At 34.5% G+C, this 19,324-nt stretch overlaps 1 protein-coding gene across 8 annotated transcripts in view; it reads left to right on the top strand.

Annotated features, from left to right (window-relative positions):
• The window catches only part of ERCC6L2 (ERCC excision repair 6 like 2), a 53,805-nt gene that overhangs the window by 32,137 nt on the left and 2,344 nt on the right, over window positions 1-19,324 (top strand). Inside the window, exons 13-20 of one of the 8 annotated variants that reach the window (XR_008441345.1) lie at window positions 116-215; window positions 1,183-1,335; window positions 1,986-2,066; window positions 3,372-4,524; window positions 5,222-5,376; window positions 8,212-8,342; window positions 18,087-18,256; window positions 18,619-18,701. Coding sequence is in view for 4 of the 8 variants with exons in the window: in XM_054003575.1 (XP_053859550.1) it covers window positions 116-215; window positions 1,183-1,335; window positions 1,986-2,066; window positions 3,372-4,524; window positions 5,222-5,376; window positions 18,619-18,806 (1,830 nt within the window). In the remaining 4 variants the exon portion in view is untranslated. Of the gene's footprint in view, window positions 1-115; window positions 216-1,182; window positions 1,336-1,985; window positions 2,067-3,371; window positions 4,525-5,221; window positions 5,379-5,489; window positions 6,720-8,205; window positions 9,122-9,310; window positions 9,544-18,086; window positions 18,257-18,618; window positions 18,807-19,324 lie in introns of those variants that run through there. The other 7 variants (XR_008441342.1, XR_008441343.1, XR_008441344.1 and 4 more) reach the window with 7 other exon arrangements.

The raw sequence follows: 19,324 nt of genomic DNA, 5'->3' as shown, positions 1-19,324 counted from the left end.
TCAAATAGTCCTGTTTTATTAGAATGCCCTTATATATTTACTTTGTTTACTGTTTATTACTACCCCTAAGAGCTCTCATTTCTTAAAATGTTTTTAATGTGCCATGTCCTTGCAGAGCTTATAGAATTGGCCAACACAGAGCTGTTAAAGTGTTCAGATTGATATCATTGGGAACTGTGGAAGAGATTATGTACTTGCGACAAGTTTATAAACAGGTAAAGCTCACAAACTGTTTAAATGGGGAGTTCTTCCCAGCAGTTTTAGTGACTGAAAGCTAATCTAGCCTGTAGTAAAATTGTAGTTTACCTTGTGTTTATGGTATATGATGTTACCTTAATGTACTAAGCCAAAGTGCATAATTTAGCAGCTGTTAAAGAATGGAACAGAATTGTATTTGTATTGAAGTGTTTTTCTGTAACTATTGACAGTTTAATTATGCAGTGTACATTATTCAGGTTATACAGAGAAATGCTTTTATTTGAGGACTTATGAAGTACAACTGTGATAGTTGTAGTAAGTATCTGCAGCAGTTTGATTCACGCAACTTTTTCTCATGAAAGTCTGGAGAAAGTAGAGCAGAAATCTTGCTGATGCTATAGAAGAAAAATTGGTGATCTCTTAGAAAAAGAAGAGTGGGATTTCTGGTCCAATCTGCTTGGATTTCCAAAAAGCATGTCTAAGTCTTGAAAGGATGTATAAATCTTTTTTTCTTTTTTTTTCAAATTGACTTGTATTTTTCTAGTTGAAGAAGCAGTAATAAACAGAGTAATTGTAAGTCTGAGGGTTGGGGTTTTTTTGGCTACACTTGGATTGCTTTCCCTTAGCGAGCAAATATACAGTGCAAAGGAAGGTGAAAAAAATGCTAATAATTTAGCATAGTGGAAGCTGAGCTGTCAAGATAGAGGAGTGCCAGTAACATGAATAGTAGGTCTCTGATAATAGGCAACAATGCAGTAAAAGTCTTTGAATGTTTTATTTTTTTAATTCAGTAAAGCCAAGCAGGTTCATATTATACCACAATCTATTATACCAACATCTGCCAGGGAAATTAAAACAAAATATTCTTGCTTAGGAATTTCTGCTTGTTCCAGCTAAAGCTGTGTATATAATGTGGATGCCAGGAAATTCTAATGTGTTGTTGTAGCAAACACTTCTGAAATCTCTTGTGTTGTTCTGTTTTAGCAACTTCACTGTGCAGTGATTGGAACTGAAAATGCCAGGCGGTATTTTGAAGCAGTGCAAGGATCAAAGGAGCATCAAGGAGAGCTTTTTGGTATTCATAACCTTTTCAAACTTAGGACTCATGGATCCTGTCTTACCAAAGACATACTGGAGGTATGGAGTACTACCCTTTTACTTTTGGATATTAGTTTTACATTTTTCATTTCTTCATGAGGCTTTTTGGTCATTGTTTTGAATAGAAACATTATAAAACAGAATGATGAAACTTAATCAGTACTTGTCTGTGCAATGACTTGAATGGAAATAGGCATGCTAATTTCTCATTCTGATACAGACCAGATAAATTTCTCTAAATCCAAGAATGGTAAAAGCTTGTTTTATAATTTGCATAAATTTCCTAGTATATATTTTTTTTGTATGAAAACTACATAACTTATTTTTTGATACTTTCATGCAGCTTTGTGCACAGATACCTTTTATTCATCAGTAACTCATACTGACCTTTTAAGCCAGAATTCTTATCATAAAAATACTTTTTATGATCACATTAACCTCTTTAGCATGCTTTTTGAGATGTCAATAATTGTTAAAAAAAGTTTGCTACAGCTAGCTTACATCTTCAAATTTACTGCAGCTTTATTCCATGTTTCTTTTTCTTTCCCTTTATTTTGTTATTTTTCCTCTCTAGGAATTTAGTCTGGACTTTGCTTATTCTACTTCTGGTGCTACACTTCTTTTTCCTGTGCTTGTCTTTGTTTAATCTGTGTGTAATCTGTTTATGTTAACATATTTGATTGTCTTAGAGGGAAGGACGGGTAGAAGCAGGAGTCATGACAGCAACTACATGGCTGAAGGAAGAGAATCGTTCATGCAGCTCAGAAAAGGTGAGATGTCTTTGTGGACTGTACACCAGAGCATGACATGCCTTTAGTTCCCAGTATTGCAGTGGCAAATGTGGGCAATATATCAAGAGGCTGATAATACTTTTACCCTGTTGTTAAGAAGATTTTGTTTAAGGAGTTGTGGAAAGGAGTACAGGGGGTTTAGATGATCGAAAGCTTCAGGTTTTGTGGGACTCTAGAAGACCTGGGTTATTTAGTTGTTGTAGTCAGACAATCAGAGTGATTCCCACCGAACCAGTGGTCTGTTCAATACTGTCTTTTTTATTTTTTATGTATATAATTATCTAATTATTTCCTTCTGGAATAAGATTTTTTTTTTTTCCCCAACAAAGGTCAGTTTTAATAGGAACATTGCGTTTGTAGGAATGTTTTGACTGAGCGCCATGTTCAGGTACTTTGAGTAAGGTTATCATTAGATTAGATTGCACTCAGTAATACTACAAATTAGCCACTATCTCTTATGCCTGTTGGAGATTTGTGTGAGTATATGTCAGTATTTCATGTGCCCTTACATTGATCTGATATTCATAATACATAACTGGATGGTCATGATCTCACATATGACTTGCTGACAAACAACAACTTTTTAAGCTTATGTTAAATGCTTTTTGATGAGCAGAATGATATCAGGATTAATATATTAATTTTAAAATGTCTCTGAGTACAGCATTTTGGTATTTACTGTTCTTCCATTTACAGGCTGTCATAATTCTTACCTCAGTAGTATGCAGTTTTGGACTGGTGTTCTGGACTTTAGTATCTTTAAAATGTTTTAAGATTGCCTGGGCATAATTTTGTTTGATTACAGTAGGCCTCGATGAATTTTAGAGTGGAATGTTAGCACTCATATACAAGGAAGTAAACCACTGCACAGAGATTTATTTTTGTTATGAATGTCATTACACACAATATTAAGGTCTGAATCATGAAGTCACCTTCCAAAGCACCCTTGAAAGATGAAAAGTAGCAGTGAGATTAGTATAAACTTGAAAAATATGGATGTGGATTGGGAAGGTATAAGTTGTTTTAGCAGTGTACAGCATAGATGGTCTCAAATACATAATACTATTGGTTATTTTCAGTGTTTTTCTGCTAAAGAAATTCTGCCAGAGACTTCAATAATTTCTCATTATAAATTATTTTGCATTTTATAATACTATTTTGCATATTTTTTGCTTGAGTAACAGTGAAAGCGCACTTTTTTTGGACTTCCATGCTTTGGAATTAGGCATGTTGTGTATACTATAAATCTTAGATAACTTTGCAGTATTTTCTTTTTTTTTTTAGTATGAACAACCAGACTGTCAAGAAGATGGAGATCCTCGAAGCATTCAGGCACAATTAAAAAGAGAAGAAACTGATTTTTGGGATGATTTGAGTGATGATGATGATGTTCTGGAGAGTTCTGTGAAAAAGTCTGACAGAAGGAAGCCATGCAATGAAAATAGTTTTGTGGTAACAAAGGGACAGCTTTCCTTAATGCAGTGTGGATTCTCTAAGTTGTTGCAGAGGGAAATTGAGACTACCAAAGAAGGGGATCATAATTACAACTCTCATCATTCAAGTTCTGATGATCACACTATAAGAAAAAATGTAAATAGCAAGCATGGTGGTTTTCAGAAATGTCAAACCAGTGTGCCTGTTTTGGAGCATGGGAAAGCTGTTCTGTCTCCAAATGGAAGTGATAAACAAGTTACGCATAGAACAGAGTGGCTTGGTTTATCAGGCTCTGAGGAGGAAGGGGACAGAAAAAATGAGGATCACAGCATTTTAAAGCAATGTGACATAGTCATGGAAACTGAAAGTAGTTCTGAAGCAGATGATGATGTCATCTTTCCTACCCAAGTTCAAGTATGCCAGCAACCAGTGCTTACTAAAGAAGATGAAATACATAGGTCAACATCTGAAAATTGTGAAGAGTTAGCAAAAGAAAAAGCTGGGTTTGTGTTTAAGGGAAACAGTAGACAATTTGGATTCCACAGTACTGAGTCAAATTTCACCATGTCTGTTGAAGATGTCAAGAATGACATAGATTTAGAAGGAGCGAGTGACGTAAGTGATGAATCTGATGATATTGAACTTCCCCATAATTCTGAATCAAGAAAGCTAGGAACTCGGAGTTTTCCAAAGTGGAAAGAATCTCTGCCACAAGTAAGGAAGCCCTACAGAAAAGGAAAGGAAAGTGGTTCTCAGAATATAGATGAATTCTCATCCTCTGAAGATAACTTTCCATTTGAGAAAATTCATGCCAGAAAGCAAAGCTATAGGAGTAAACAACAGAGCAGCAGAATTCAGTTTGGGTCTAAAATGCTGTGTCCTATTCAAGATACCTCTGTTGCACAAATGAAGTCTAGCAATTATGCTATGCATAGAACTTCTGGAAGTAAAACTGTATTTGAGCATCAAGTGAAAAATATTGAATCAATGGACAAATATTTAGGTAACTATTAAGTTAATTTGTTAATTTTATTTCAACTGAAGTCATATGTCTAATTTACTATTCTCAGCAGGTTTTAAGTTCTTGTTGCTGTACATTATTTTCTGTCATAGGATCTAGTATGTTCTGCTAAGTTATTATTCAGTAATATCTTTCTGTATCTTTCTCTTTATTAGTCTTACTTTTATGTCTTATAGGCTGACAGGCTGCTTTGTAATTCTTGCTTAAACTCTTACCATCTCTTGAAATATGCTGAGATTGAAGATTTATTAAAAATTCACAACCTAAATATTTGAACTGTAAAATCTTATGAGTCTTGACAGGGCTGTTAAATAAAATGTACAGAAAAAAAAGTGATATGGGCGTTTTAAACACCATGTAGAAGTCTTGATTCCTAAAGACTTAATTTTAACCATTGACGTTGCAGCTGTTAAGCCACAGATGCTTTGAAACGTCTTTGTCCATCTGAAAAAAACCACACTGAAATTGAAGTAGTATTAAACTATCTGGATAAATCCAAATAAGTCTAATGATTGTTGTTAATTTCATAGAACTGAGTAACTTGGTGCTGAATGAAATCGTAATGAATTTTATAACTTCAATAGAATTTTTTTTAAATTACAGTATCCTTCAGTGCAAATGTGTACCTTCAGAGTTTTGGTATAATTAACATCCTTGTATTTTTCTTATAACGTATCAGATGGTGTTCAAGAAGTGGCATATATTCATTCGAATCAGAATGTGGTTGGATCCAGCAAGGCTGAAAATCACTTGAGCCGATGGGCAGTGCACGACGTATTTGAGTTGAAGCAGTTTTCCCAGCTCCCTGCTAATGTAGCTGTCTGTAGTGCCAAGGTAAAGAGATATTTTTGGAAATGTCATTTTAACTGTTATTTATCCTCATTTTTCATCGTAAAAAGCTCTAAAAAACTTGTTTTTCTATTACTGGCCACCATGAATGATCAAAGACACTGAGGATGAGAGGAAGAGAATGCTCAGTTGGAAGTCTAATAAATTACTTTGATTTTTTTGGGGGTGGCTTTTACATTATCCAGCTTTGAAAGAGTTGGGAATTAAACAGCACAGCACCCTCTGTGGGATTTTTCTGTGGAAGAAATGTTAAGATTAAAGATAGGGTTTTTGAAATCAAATTCTGTGCCATGTTTTTCTGATTTGAGCCTTGAAAAATCTTCAGTTTGTCCTGGATTCGGTTAACAAAAATCCAGTTGCCAGAGTATATTCTGGACACACTGTAGCATAGGAATTTGAACATACATCAGTTTGCAGACTCTCTTGGGGAGGTGAGCATAAGCAGTTGCTATAATTAAGTCAAACTGTCTATCTTTAATGTCTTAAACATAGAAGTAGAGTTTATTGGGAATTCTTATTTGCAGCAACGGATATGTTTAATGTTTTTTGTTGGTCCTGTAGCTTGTTTAATTGCATTTAGTATACACACAAATCTGGAATAAATTCAGATACATCTTTCATATTTTTTATTCTTAGTACATAATGTTTTTAATCTGCTCTGATTATCTGGGTATTTGGTTGCTTGCTTTGTAATAAACATTTGCAATTTCCTAGACTGATTTTTAAGATAAACCACAAGCACAGAATAAGTCACTGATGAATGTGCAGCTTAGTCTTTACAGACACATTAGCTAACCTTACAGAAATTGTAGACATACGACTGTGTTGTTCTGGGGTGTTGAACATCCTCAGTGGCTAGAAGAGTTTCTTCCAGTGCTGTTGTTATACTGTATTTAATTAAGCCATTAGCAGAGTTACCAAGAATTTTTACACTGGGAAGATCAAACCAGGCGAATCAGTAAAAGTAAGGCCTTTTCAATTCTAACACATTTGCATTAGAATGTTCCTTATTAGCAGAAAAGCTGGTCAAAAATACTCAAGAGTACGGGAGGAAGGTACTTCTCAATTGGCAATGGCTAACAACGTTATTAAAACCAAATAAAAATGAAAGAAAACTTTTAAGAGAGCATTTTGACTAAATGTCTGTTGGTCCACCTCTGTTCAAAACTAGTTTGTGGTGCTCATGTAACTTAAAGCTTATTATGTAGAGTTACGTCACTGCAAGTATTGCAAATTAACTTACCTTGATTAACTTGTGAAGTTTTTTAAGGTACGCACTTTTCACTCAGAAGCAGCAGTAGTATCACTTCTCTTGGAGATCTAAGTAACAAGAAGAACTCAAAAATTATGGAGAAGGCTGCCTCTTTTTTCACTTCCTGTTACTCATTTATGTAAAGGCACTAATGTAGAAACAAAATACAGATGACTTCCTATTCTTAAATGTGGAATTTTGAGCTTTATGTGGTCTGCTTAAAAGAGAGCTTTGTAGACAACTTTGAAAGGTCCTCTACTTAGAATTTAATGCTACTGTTTTTCTTTCTTCATTACTTTGTATTTCCTTAGAAGACATTCTGTGAAAAAAACATGGTCACTGTTGTGCTTCTGGCCATCAGGCTTTGCTGATCATTTTTCACTTATTTGCCATCAGTTGAAGTTAGGGCATTCACTTTCTGAGCATCTACCTGTTTTATCACAAATAATGCTACTTAATAAAAATGTTTTTCAGTAGATTAAAGTATCATCATGTGTTATATTAAAAATACAGCTGAGTCATTTAAATTTCCATACTTGTTTTAAGTAAATAAAATTACAGTTTTGAATGTTGGAATGTTAATTGGAAACTGAGTTATTGAAGGAAAAACAAAGTTTTGTGAAAATATTTGAAATTCCTTATTAATGAAGATTTCAAGTGTCATTGGTCTAATAGTTTCTGAAAAATGTTGTGTAGCTCTTTCTGTTGGCTGTGGGTATCAATGATATTAGATTCTTAATTAGAAGCTTTTTTTTACAGTTAGGCTGAAGCTTTATGTGATAGCATCATGAAGGCATCTGAATAATATTTATGTTCTGATAATATTTATGTCCCTTCTTAGCACAGCTAACCTAATTGTTTTATTTCTAAGTAGAAGCAATCAAGAAAGTTTATTTTAATTTCACAGACGAGTCTGCTCAGGACCAAAAAGTATGATGTCCTTTGTGCTCATTTGTGTCATGTGTGTTCATTTTACCTATGCCAGCTCTGTCTTCCTGCTTTACAATTTCACTCAGTAAGCAGTCTATAATAATACATTTCTGATGTAATAAATTTTAAGTACATTTTCCAAGGAACGACTAACATCTCTGTGAAAGGGGTTCAAGAATTTTGAAAAACTAGAAGTATTCTGTTGAATTGTATGAGATGGGAAATACAAATTCCTACAATTCTTGGTGGAAGAGTGACATTTTTGTTTTATGTTTCATAGAAATCTGGAATGACAGGGATAATAAACAATGTTATAATAAGCTAAAGCAATTAATAAGGAAAACCCATTGCAAGAACAATGACATGTTGTCTTCTTGCTATTGACTAGCCATCTAATCACATTTTGGGTTCACTACTTCTCTTGAATTTTTAGAATCTGGGTTAAGGTCTTCAGTTTCAGTAGCCAATTTTTGGAAATTATGTGAGTGCAAGTAACAGAAAAAATAAGTTGATAGAAAGCACTATAAAACAATGTCTTCTTCCTGGTTGCCTACCTGTAGCTGAAAGTATAAATTAGGTTTATTAGTGCTTCATTTATTGTTGAGTCATGGAGACTAATGTAGTTGCTTAAGTTGTAGTAACTGCTTAAAGCTGGAGCAGGCTGCAAAACCTGTGAGGTCTTTGAAAGTGAGAGAGGTTGCATGGGAAGAAGATCCAAGTTAGAACGGATGGGAGGCAGCAAGTCTTGTTCCACAGAAAATAACTGAAGGTATGTAGAACATCCTAAGAACATGAGTAACTAACAAGCTTGTATTCAAATTGGTTATAAAAAAAGTGAAAGACTTCAACACCTTTTCTTACCTCAAATTTCAGCTTGGTGATAATTTCTTTCCTTGAGTTTAGAAGGCCAGTGTTAAATCTGCACAGTTGGCACTAGTGTAGTTCTTAGTCAAGTCTCTCTTAACATTTTAAACTGTAGGCTTCAATTAAGCTAATTTTTTTATCCAGTAATATGTCTATTATCAGTCTCTCCTTAATTTTACCTGGCCTAGTATTTGTACATCCTAGCTACCTTTTCTCTGAACAGGTAGCTGTTATTTTAATCTCCTATTGCTAAAATATATTATTTTAATCTCCTATTGCTCTGTACCTTTAAAGGCTTAAAGAGACAAAACTTTGATTCTTTTTATGAGAAATAAATCTCGCTGCTGTTTTTTGTTCTCGCTTTCTTTGTTTTCCAGGTTCTATAACAGTCCTGGATTCAAGTCTGCAAAGCCTTTTACACTTTTCCCTAGAGCTGGTGGGGAGTGTAGTCATATTGTCTACATATGGTTTTTAACGGAATTTTCCCCACTGACCAGTTTAGCTAGAATGTTCACATTTATGGTACTGAGTGCTTGTTTGGTCTGTATAAGTACTGCATGACTCTGAAAAGCACAGTTTGGTAGCAACAACCAGAATATAAAGTATGCCATCAAGAAAAAAAAACCCAAGACATCATGATAGCTGTCTCACAACTTAGTAGCTGTGAAAGGTGAGATAAAATCCAGAAGTAATAAATGTAACAGTGTAAACTATGCATTAATTGTACAAGCAAGAGAATAAACCGTAATCTGATTGAATATCATTAGTCAAAATAAATCCTGTCTAGCACCTGAATAACAGAAAGTCTGTGTATGACAATAGTAGTAGCAAACATATGTGGAAAGGTATTTTATCATGTTTCTTTTTTCATAGAAGTCCATGAGATTGCATAAGAATAGAAGAAGATGCTCTAGCTGTTAGGTGAATTGAAGCAGCATTCTCAGTGAAGAAAGACATTGTCAAGTTGTTACAGAATGGTTTTCATAAATAGTTATCTACAGCAGTGGAGATTCATTTGTAGTTTATTTTGCAAGTATAATGAGCGAAGTACTTTAAAGACTAAGATTTACTGGATTTTTTGACAGACATGGCATGATATCTCTTAAATGCAGAATGCTTAGAAATAGAATTATAATAAAAATATTCTAATACCAATAGTTCCTGTATTAAATGTAATTATCCTTTGTGTGAAGATTATCTGTATTCTGACCATGGCCCATGACTGTCAGTATAAGATTGATGCAGATTTTGAGAAGGAAATACATAAGACCTATAGAGTATGACCCTTAAAATTCAATTAGTTCAAACTCCCTGCAATCAGCAGGGACATCTTCAACTGGATAAGGTTGCTTGGAGCCATATCCAACCTGACTTTGAATGTTTCCAGGGATGGGGCATCCACTGGCTCTCTGGACAACCAGCTGCAGTATTTTACAGTCTTAAAGCCTTCTTCCTTATGTCTTATCCAGATCAAAACCAGGCTCTGCTAAAAAGTCTTTTTCCATCTTTCTTATAGACCCGTTAAGTACTGAAGGGTCTTGGTAAGTTCTCTCTAGAGTCTTCTTTTCTCCAGGCTAAATAACCCCAAGTCTCTCAGCCTTTCCTGATAGGAGAGGTGTTCCATCCCTCTGCTCAATTTCGTGATATTTCTCTGCATGAAGAGCAAAGGGACAGAATCACCTGCCTTGACCTGTGCCCACACTTCTTTTGATGCAACACAAAGCAGTATGACAATCCTCCTTCAAAGTGTTTTGTTTCTGATACTGCTGCTTATGCAGAAGGAACTGAAATACTTGGAACTCAATACTTGGAGGTGTTTAGAGTCTCAGTAACCAAAATTAAGTCGGGGATTTATGTTCCATGCAGAAGTGTCGCAGACAGCTGTTTCTGAAGAAAATTTGGAGATATGGATTACACTGTATAATAGGTTAATAGTACCTCATCTTCCTTTATAGTTATAAACTTTGTTTGCATGTCCTAGAACCTAAGTGTCACAGAAAGTAGACAGGTGTGTTTCTGTGCAGTTTGAGATCTCATGCTACTCATAATCTGTGCTAAGAAGTCATGAGTGCTAAGGCATGAGTTTCGTTTCTATTTGTGATGCCATGATGCAGGGAGAATCACATGAGGCTATAGTAAACACCTTGAGGTAGAAAATGCATGTCATTCATTGTGGCACATGGCCACTCCAGTAAAGATTACTAAGAGCTGTTACATGACAACAAAACACACTTGGTGTGCTGCTTCACTGAAGATTATTCATAGGAAGGGTTTTCCAGTCTATTATATACAAGTGTGAAGGAGGAAGAAATGAAATAAATAACTTGTTTTTTTCTGGGATTATTTTGTTTGGTTTAGTCTATTTTGATGACATTGAACACTCTGTGTTCTGTGCTTGAGTTGAAATTCAAGTCTTGTGCAAACAGACTTTTTAAACATTGTGTTTTCATTAAACAAATTGAAGATTGCTGTCTATTATCACATCACTGTATGTTAGGAACATAGATGAAAACCAAAAAGGACTATCTTGTGTAACCACAGAAAGAATCATATGGAAAACAAAAGCTTCTTAAAGCAAACGTGTGGAATGAACTTTGTAGATTGTACATGGTGGCCTTGCAAAGCCAGACTGTAATTTTCAGAGCAGACCTACATTTACTTCAGCCTTTCAGAGAGAGAGAAGTCTTGAGTAATTCATGTGATACTTTGCTCAAAATTATTCTGACATTAATTTTGAGGAAAGAAAAGAAGTGTTCACAAACTCTATAAGGCCTTAGTCATCTACTAAGTATTTTTAGAGGTTTTATTTTCTTGGTGGGCTCCAGGTTCCAAAGTAACCTGATTTCAGTGCAGAAGCTTTTTACGTCCTTGGGTTTTTGGTAACTTGCACTGAAACTTCTATTTGTGAAACTTCTTAGCTACCATAAGAAAGAGAAACTTCTCAGAGACAAGATTTAAATATCTTCTTCTAATGTTTCTACTCTATTCTGAATGAAATGGCTGCATTTCCTAATGAATTTCCTAATTAATTTCTGTGTTAATTGGCAAAAACAGCTTACGTTAAATGTTTTGCATAGAATGGAAGTCTGGGATAAGCTCTCTCTAGTTCTTATACAGGTGAATTTGTGTAGTATTTCTTCAGTAGGAATCCGGGGTGTGGAGGGGGGTATTGTGTGAGCATGGGGAAGTCTTTGGAGAAGGCTTGGAGATTTCACAAAAAAGATGGAAGATGGGAACAGGATATACTAATTTGAAAAACTGATGATGTCCCATGTTAGAGCGAGTTTGCACTTACTAATATTTGGAAAAGTATTAGTCACAAGAACTTGTACTGTACCTGAATATGTGAAGTCTTTTTTCTGTCAACTGCATGTTTTCAACTTAAGTTTACTTAAAGTTTTACTGAAAAGAAATGTACAAAGACAGCCATTCAATTGAGGATTAATCACTATGGCAATAGAAGTGTGGTGACTGAAAAGGGGGAGGATGTATTCTCCCCTCAGCTTCCTGCCAGCTGTCATATTCAACCTCTGCAGCATGAATTCAGGCCAAAATACAGACTGTGGCCAGCTCTAAGAAACTTTATCTGTATTTTTATAAATTTGTACAAGAATTGCACTATAAAGGAAGCCTTAATCCCCTGGATTGGATGACAGACATTTGGCACTATTGCCAGTGTTTGACAGAGAAATAACGAGATGCTTTGTAGTAAAACCTGGATTAATGGTAAACCCCTCTTTATGTTATTGCAATGTGGTGTAAATGAGAAAACTAAGCATGCTGTCAGACTAGGAAAAAACATGCCCTTTGTATCTCCAATGCAGATTTAAGTACTGTTGAGAATACTGTAAATACAAAAGTTGTGTCATTAAGAACTCTATCTTATTTGTATTACACTGGCATTTTGTAGATTATTTAAACAAAGACTTTCTATCAGTTGTAGGAACTCTGATTGCAGTGTGTTTGTACAGCTTTCAGATTCAACAAGTTAGTTTAGATAGTTGTTTACAAAGAGTAGGCTTTTGGGAGATAACATGCCTTTGTCCTTGCTCTTCTAGGATGGAGAAATATTCAGCTTTAAAGTAATTGTTCCCAAATGATTGGCCTGTAATGCTGCTTTATTGAGTTTACTGGGTCAGTTTGCAAAGGAATTAACCATTCCACTATTCTGCTTTTGGTTGTGTTTTTATAATACAGTGAGTTAATATGTGGCATTCTTTGAAGCTTGTAGTGAAGTTTTTTTTATGATGTATGTGCATGGCCTTTAGTTTTGCTACTCTTTGATGGAAGGATGAGAGGGTGAAGGAAGATGGGTGCAAGTCCACAGCTTCTGCTGGAATAAGCAATTACCTTAAGCTTGGAATTCTGAGACAGGCTGACTATCTCCTCTCATTCTCAACAATAATAACTATATTGATTCAAGGTCAGCTTTTTGGTGAAAGACAGTTATATGTCTTATAGGAGTTAATTTAGGTAAAGGTTCAAAAACTTAAGATTGCTCCTAATGAAAGGTTCTTGCCCTGTTGCCTGATTGTAGAAGAAACAGACTCAAGTAAATATGAAATAGAGAATCTGTTCTCAATTGATATAGTAGTCAATTCTCCAGTACCAAGCAAAAGATTACAGTTTGATTATGCAGTAAAGCTACCTGAAACATACATGGAGAAATGACTGTGTATTACTCTAAAATTTGTGTAATTTTATCAGCTTTAATTCTACTGGTCTCTTGGTGTTGGCAACATGTTTTGGAGGAGTAATTTGGATCTATAATAAATTCTAACAGTTTTTATAACTTGAAAAATATTTCTGCTGTTACTCTGCTGGGATACATTCAAATATTAGATACACTTCTAATTGTAGCCAACATATTTTGTTTAACTGAGAAAGCTTAATATAAATGTAGTTATCCTAAAGTATTCTAAAATTTTAAGCTAGGTTAGCTTTATTTTCTAAGACAATTAAGGTATTGACTGTTGACTATACATTACTTGTAATTCTCAGTCAACAACCTTATTTTGTTACAACAGCAGATGCATTCATTCAGAGACTGCTTTTCCATTAAGAAAGCTAAATTCGAAGGAAAAACTAATGTCCACATCAAAAATAATTCTGAAATACTATAAGATTCAGACTAATTTTAAACTGGAATTTATAACTCACCATAAGTCTCTGAAGTACAGTTTGTTCACTAGTGTGTTCTTGGCAAGTAGAAAAGTAATTCTAGTTTATGTAACAATCTTGTGAAAGTAGATACAGATTTTTTTTTTGCTGATTGTGTTTTTTATCTTCAACATGTGGACCTCATTTTTAAAGAAACTGCATGAAATTTTATGTAGACACTACTACAATTTATCTTCCTTGACATACAGAATAATTTAGGAAGAAATTATGTGACATGTACATGTACAAGATTGTCTTTAAAAGGTCCCTTTCAACTCAAACTACTCCATCAGTCTGTGTAGAAGAAAGAAGGAAACAAGACCAAGAATGGACAGTCAGGTATCAGACATTTCTTGGTACTTCATTTATGTCCCGACAGCAGAGAAACATTGGTAAAATAAAAATAATATGTAGTAATAGCATATGTTCAAGAAAAGCATATAGAAGAGTCATAATAATTAATATATATAATCAGAAAAACTGCCAGGGGAAAAAAAAGACCTAAACCAACAAAAACCTCCAAACCAGACCAAAAAAACACAAGGAAAAACTGCAAAGGAGAAAAAGATTAGTTGAAATAATTTAGAATTGTAGTTTATGTAGATAAAGACACTGGAATACAGTATCAAATTAATAGCAATCATCCAAAACCAACTTCAACTTACAATGTATTGGGAAAGTCATGTGTTTTCTCAAGTTTTGAGGGAAATAGGAAAATATAAATTAAGATATGGCATAATGGTTTGTTATTTGTTGTAAGATGTATTTTAAGAGGTTAGTCATACTGAATTTACTGTTTCTTTCCTGGTTTTGGGTGACTGCAAGACAGCTAGACATTTTAGAAGGCTATTCTTGTTTATTATAGAAATTTAAGCAATGAAACTGCAATTATACGTATCCTGGATATCTGACAGCAGTGGTTTCATGCACACCTAAGGAGAAAAGTCTTGTAACATTGGGGGCAAGTCAGAGGGATTACTGATGACTGGAAGTTGGTATCCTGCAAAATAGTTACTGTAGGGATTCTTTGGGTAATGAGGCTCTAAAAGAGGGGAAGGTGCTTGGACATAGTGCAACTATGGCTGAAGAATAATTATGCAAACATTTTCAGATTCAGGCTTCTGAAGGACGTTCATTATCCTCCAAGTCTGGTTTCTTAACAAATTGCCACAGACAAGAGACAGTTTAAAAAATAAGTATCTCTGTTTCTCTTTTTTCTCTACTTAATCTTACTCCCAGCTTCTGCCCACTTACTCTCCCATACCTTTTCATATTGCTGTATTTAAAAAAGTGAAACATTGTTGTCCTTTGCCTTGCTTGAAGGGACTAAAGAAAAGGAAGTTACTGGCTTAAGGTGTCCAGTCATCTCAGTCATGTCTGGTGATGCATATACGTGGAGTAGCATTCATTGCTCCAGAGTATAGAGCTGCCTGTTTATGCCTGTTACAAGAAGGACAGATACTGAATTTTTGTATTGTCAAAGATAAACCAAAATTGGATTTGGTAGGTGTATACTGTTTTTAAGTAACTGCTGTAACTAGGCAGCAGGAGACAGATTGCCATACGGAGCTAACAGATCCAAGAGTTGTAGATTCAAGATGGAAACTTGAAGTAGGTATTACAGCTGCATTGTAGCACTTAAATTTTTGCTTGATGCCTGTGCTCATTCTTCTTGAAGAGTGTTACCCTTAAATGGGTTTTGTGACACTTAATATGCGGATAGTCTAGCATTTTTGCTACACTCTTGATTGCTGCATTAGGTAATATATAATTCAAAGAAATCAAAACTATCATTGGTATCCAAAACTCAATATATACTTTCAAGAGTAAGAGAATTACATAACAAAAGAAGACAGGATCGAAACCATCACAGACTCAATGGAACATGAAAGGGATTAATATATGTTTTCTTTGAAGTATTTTTCTGTTGTATTAAGAATCCCTAGGTTTTCTGAGTACTTTAGAAACAATTTCCTGAACAACTACTTGATCTGTCATCTTTCCCATTGCAATATATAAAAAGTGTCTTAAGTGTAGTAGATCAAGGGGGAGTAGGAGAAGAAAACAAGGATAATAAGACAGGAAGGACTGGCTACAATTTTGTGGGGTTTTCCATAGTTCACAATAGCACTTCATAATTTCATTTTATTGTACGTTCATTAACTTTTTCTTTGCATTTAGTTAGATATTTCTGGAGTGTAACTTTTTCTCATTTAATTTTCTTAGTTAAGAAACACTGCCTTCTACTAAACCACTTGCATGGTCTTTGTCTTCGATGTATGCCTCTAAAAGTAAATAAAGTGTGCATTTCTTCTGAACTTGCTGTGAAGGTTTTCTTGACATAATGGAACTGCACAAAGTTTAATAAAGTATTAAAAATACAGCATTCAGTAGTTCAGTCAAATTTTTTTATCTTTGATGTCAATATAATTATTTTGCTGCACCCTTCTGCCCCTCCCCCTCACATTTGTGAAAACATAAATGTATAGTGGGGTTAGAGATAATTCAATATAGATAAACATAATTTGTCAGATGACAAACAAGTATTGGTCAAGTTTAAGTGAAATTTTCCACTTTGATCCGTAGAAATTTTATAACATGCACTGCAAAGGCATATTGTGTTTAATGTATTTAAATGTTTGGTAAAGACTTTCCTGATTGCTGTCATTCTCTCTGTCAATATTCTTTTAACATACAGCATACAGAAGGATTTTTTTTCCTTTATTATTCCGTCATGCAATATCCAAATACAAGATACTGAATATCATACAGAGTGTGACATTCAGTAGTACAAACAGATTAAATGTGCTAGTGTCTGTAGAAGAACAAGAGTCAGAGGCTTCCAGCTGCATCAAGTTGTCTTGATTTCAGTCTTGCTTTGTGAGATTGTCTTATGCATGTAATAAGTGTGATAATTCGTGTGAATATGACCAGCACTGTACAGTCAACATGGCATTTCATGTAGAAGCAAGGAGTGTGGACACAGTAATTTGTCAGTGAAAGGGCTTGAAGAACAGAAAAATACAGAAAGCTGTTGAAGAGAAATTTTCATTATGAGATCAGTGATTCAGAGGGCAAATATTGAAAGATAATTGAAAAGATACTGGCCATGAAATGAATGAATTTAGGAGGACAATACAGGAAGTCAAATTCAAAAGAAAGCAAAATAATGTAGAATATTGACAGTACTGGAATATTGACTGAAGTTTTCACTTTTTGATAGTAATGCTAATAGAAAGTTAGAATATTTTCATCTCATTTTTGAAATCTTACTTATACATATACCCTGTCATCCATTGTGTCATTCTGAGTATTAAGCAGCAGATTTTACCTTTAACAAACATGGAGACATCTGAAAAAGCTAAGTGTTTTAGGTTTATTTTTAAAATTTTAATTTTTTTAAAAAAATAAGTTCCTGGATTTAGGAGCTGGGTGTCGGGCTTTCTAAAACTTTTGCCTGTTCAGCAGAGTCAGTTGTTGTGTTTCAGCCTAACTGGGTATCATGTAACCAATTGCCTTTGCTCTGGGGAGCTGGGAAGTTTTTCAGGAGTAACTCATAATGGCTGCAGACTTTCACTGGAATATGCTCCTGCAGTTCTTGCAGTAACTTTTTTTACAGTAATTTTTTTTGCCTTGTGTTAAAAAAACGCCACCTTTAAACAACTTATTTAAGTAGAAGGAGACATGCTCTTTGTATGTATTTGATGGTATTTTGATATTGTTCTTTTGGGTGGTGCAGTGTACCTAAAATTTTATGCTTCCAGAATTAAATATTGCCTTTTGTGCATTTATATGCAATTAATAATACTTCCAACATTAAATGTGGTTCTTTGCAAAGACAAGCAATTTTATGACTTTCAGTGTGTTTACAACATTTGGCTTTTTTCCCAAAGATATTGAAAATCTTCTTGTGTTTGAACAGATGTGTAAACCAGAGTATTACTGCCTTATATACTTCAGTCTTGTTTAATGAGAGGTAGATTGATGCACATTTATGGGGGTTTTAACATAACTTTAAGACAGACATTTACATGGTTTGTCTTCTATTCAGTTTTTAGTTTTTTGAATTAAATTATACAGCCCTGATTTCCTAACAGTGTGAAAAATAGGCTGTCTTATCATAGATCAGAATACTGTATTTTTCATGCAAAAAATCCATAAAAATAAATATCTTTTAAAACTATGGTTGCTTTATTCTTTGAAAATATATTTTCCAAGTAAAAAAGTTAACAAATGTATAAAGAATGAGCAAGAGAACTTATTTATGCTGTAGGTAACATCTACTAATTCAATCTTAATTTTGTTTCTACTATTATACTATTACTGGGAAAATAGGGTTTATTTCTTAATTGGGGTGGAGTTTCAGTGTTGTGTAGAGTACCATAATAGTGTAGTAAAATTCTGGTCTTTGGAGCTATAGATTTGTCTTACAATGAAAATTTATGCCTGTAGGTTCTGTAATATTAACATCTCTCTCTCTCTATGCTAGTGTGAGGTTACTTACCAAAGTAGTGGAGTGAGAACACATGTGAGTTTCTAAAGCTCAAGAACACTGTGAACAGCCTATGAAAATAAAGGAAATGGTCATGGATCAAGTAGAAAAACATTGAGAAGAAACAGGGTAGATCTGAAACCAAATTTTGAACAGCAGATGACAAGGTGTGAATGCAATTTGTGATTTAATCTCTAAAGTAGTGTTTGTAGGGAGACTGAGGATATCACTAACCAGCTATGTTTTGGCAAAGGGGAGGTTTTGGTGAGAATTTGTGAGAATTTCAGAAAAATAACTCAAGTTTAAATAGGATCATATTTTTGTGCAAGATGTCAGAGAACCAAGACTTCCCTTCAGTGTCACTGGAATTTTGTGACTGAGCAGGGAAGTCTGCATTTTAGCTCTAAATACCAATCCTAGTGTTCAGTCTAGTAATGCTACTTACAAGAGAAAGAGTTGGGTGCAGTTGGGTGCATTGTTACATCACAGGCACAGCTGTTCTAATGATTTCAATGTCTCATTTTACTAGAAAAATTATGAAGTTCCAGAAGACAATACTTCAGAGAAGAAAGTTGTTAAGGAAAGGCAAGAAACGTCGAAGAACAGTAAGCAACGTCATCTCTATGTTACACATCCTGTGACCCAGAGAAGCAAAAAAATACACAGAGTAGGTTCAACCACCTTCATGATTGGAAGGACACCCAAAGGAATACGCAGGTGAGACTGTTTTGGTGAGTTGGAAGTAAAATTCTAAGGTTGAAACAGACTTCCTTTTGAGTAGTTGCATTTGTCTTTGTTTCAACCCTATCTCAGGCAATACTGTTATTTTCTATGGCAAGAATGGAATTAGTGGGAAACTTTGATTCACACTACTCTGTGAGTGCTGTAATTGATTAATAAAATTAATTGAATCCACAGATTACTTGAACGTGTTGATTCAATGGTCATATATTACATAATTCTGCAAATGTCATCACCATGAGTGTTCATATTACGTGTATCATGGGTTACTACAAAACAGTGTTTAAATTGTATAGAAAAGAGGCATTTTGTAACATTAGCTTCTGCCTACTGATTTTGCCCAGATCTCATCACTTGCATTTAATGGCTTTTTAAAAAACTGAGCTTCATGTTTCTTTTTTAGCATGGGCCTCAGTATTTTTTGATATTTCTTTTAATGCTTTGTCCCCCCCCCCGTTATTTTTGGAGGGATAATAATTTTTTGTTTCCTTGTT

Source organism: Vidua macroura, chromosome Z (assembly GCF_024509145.1).
Source record: "Vidua macroura isolate BioBank_ID:100142 chromosome Z, ASM2450914v1, whole genome shotgun sequence".
In the NCBI taxonomy this organism is placed as follows: Eukaryota; Metazoa; Chordata; class Aves; order Passeriformes; family Viduidae; genus Vidua; species Vidua macroura.
The sequence above is the reverse complement of the archived record's forward strand: the minus strand, read 5'-3'. Positions and strand labels throughout refer to the sequence as shown.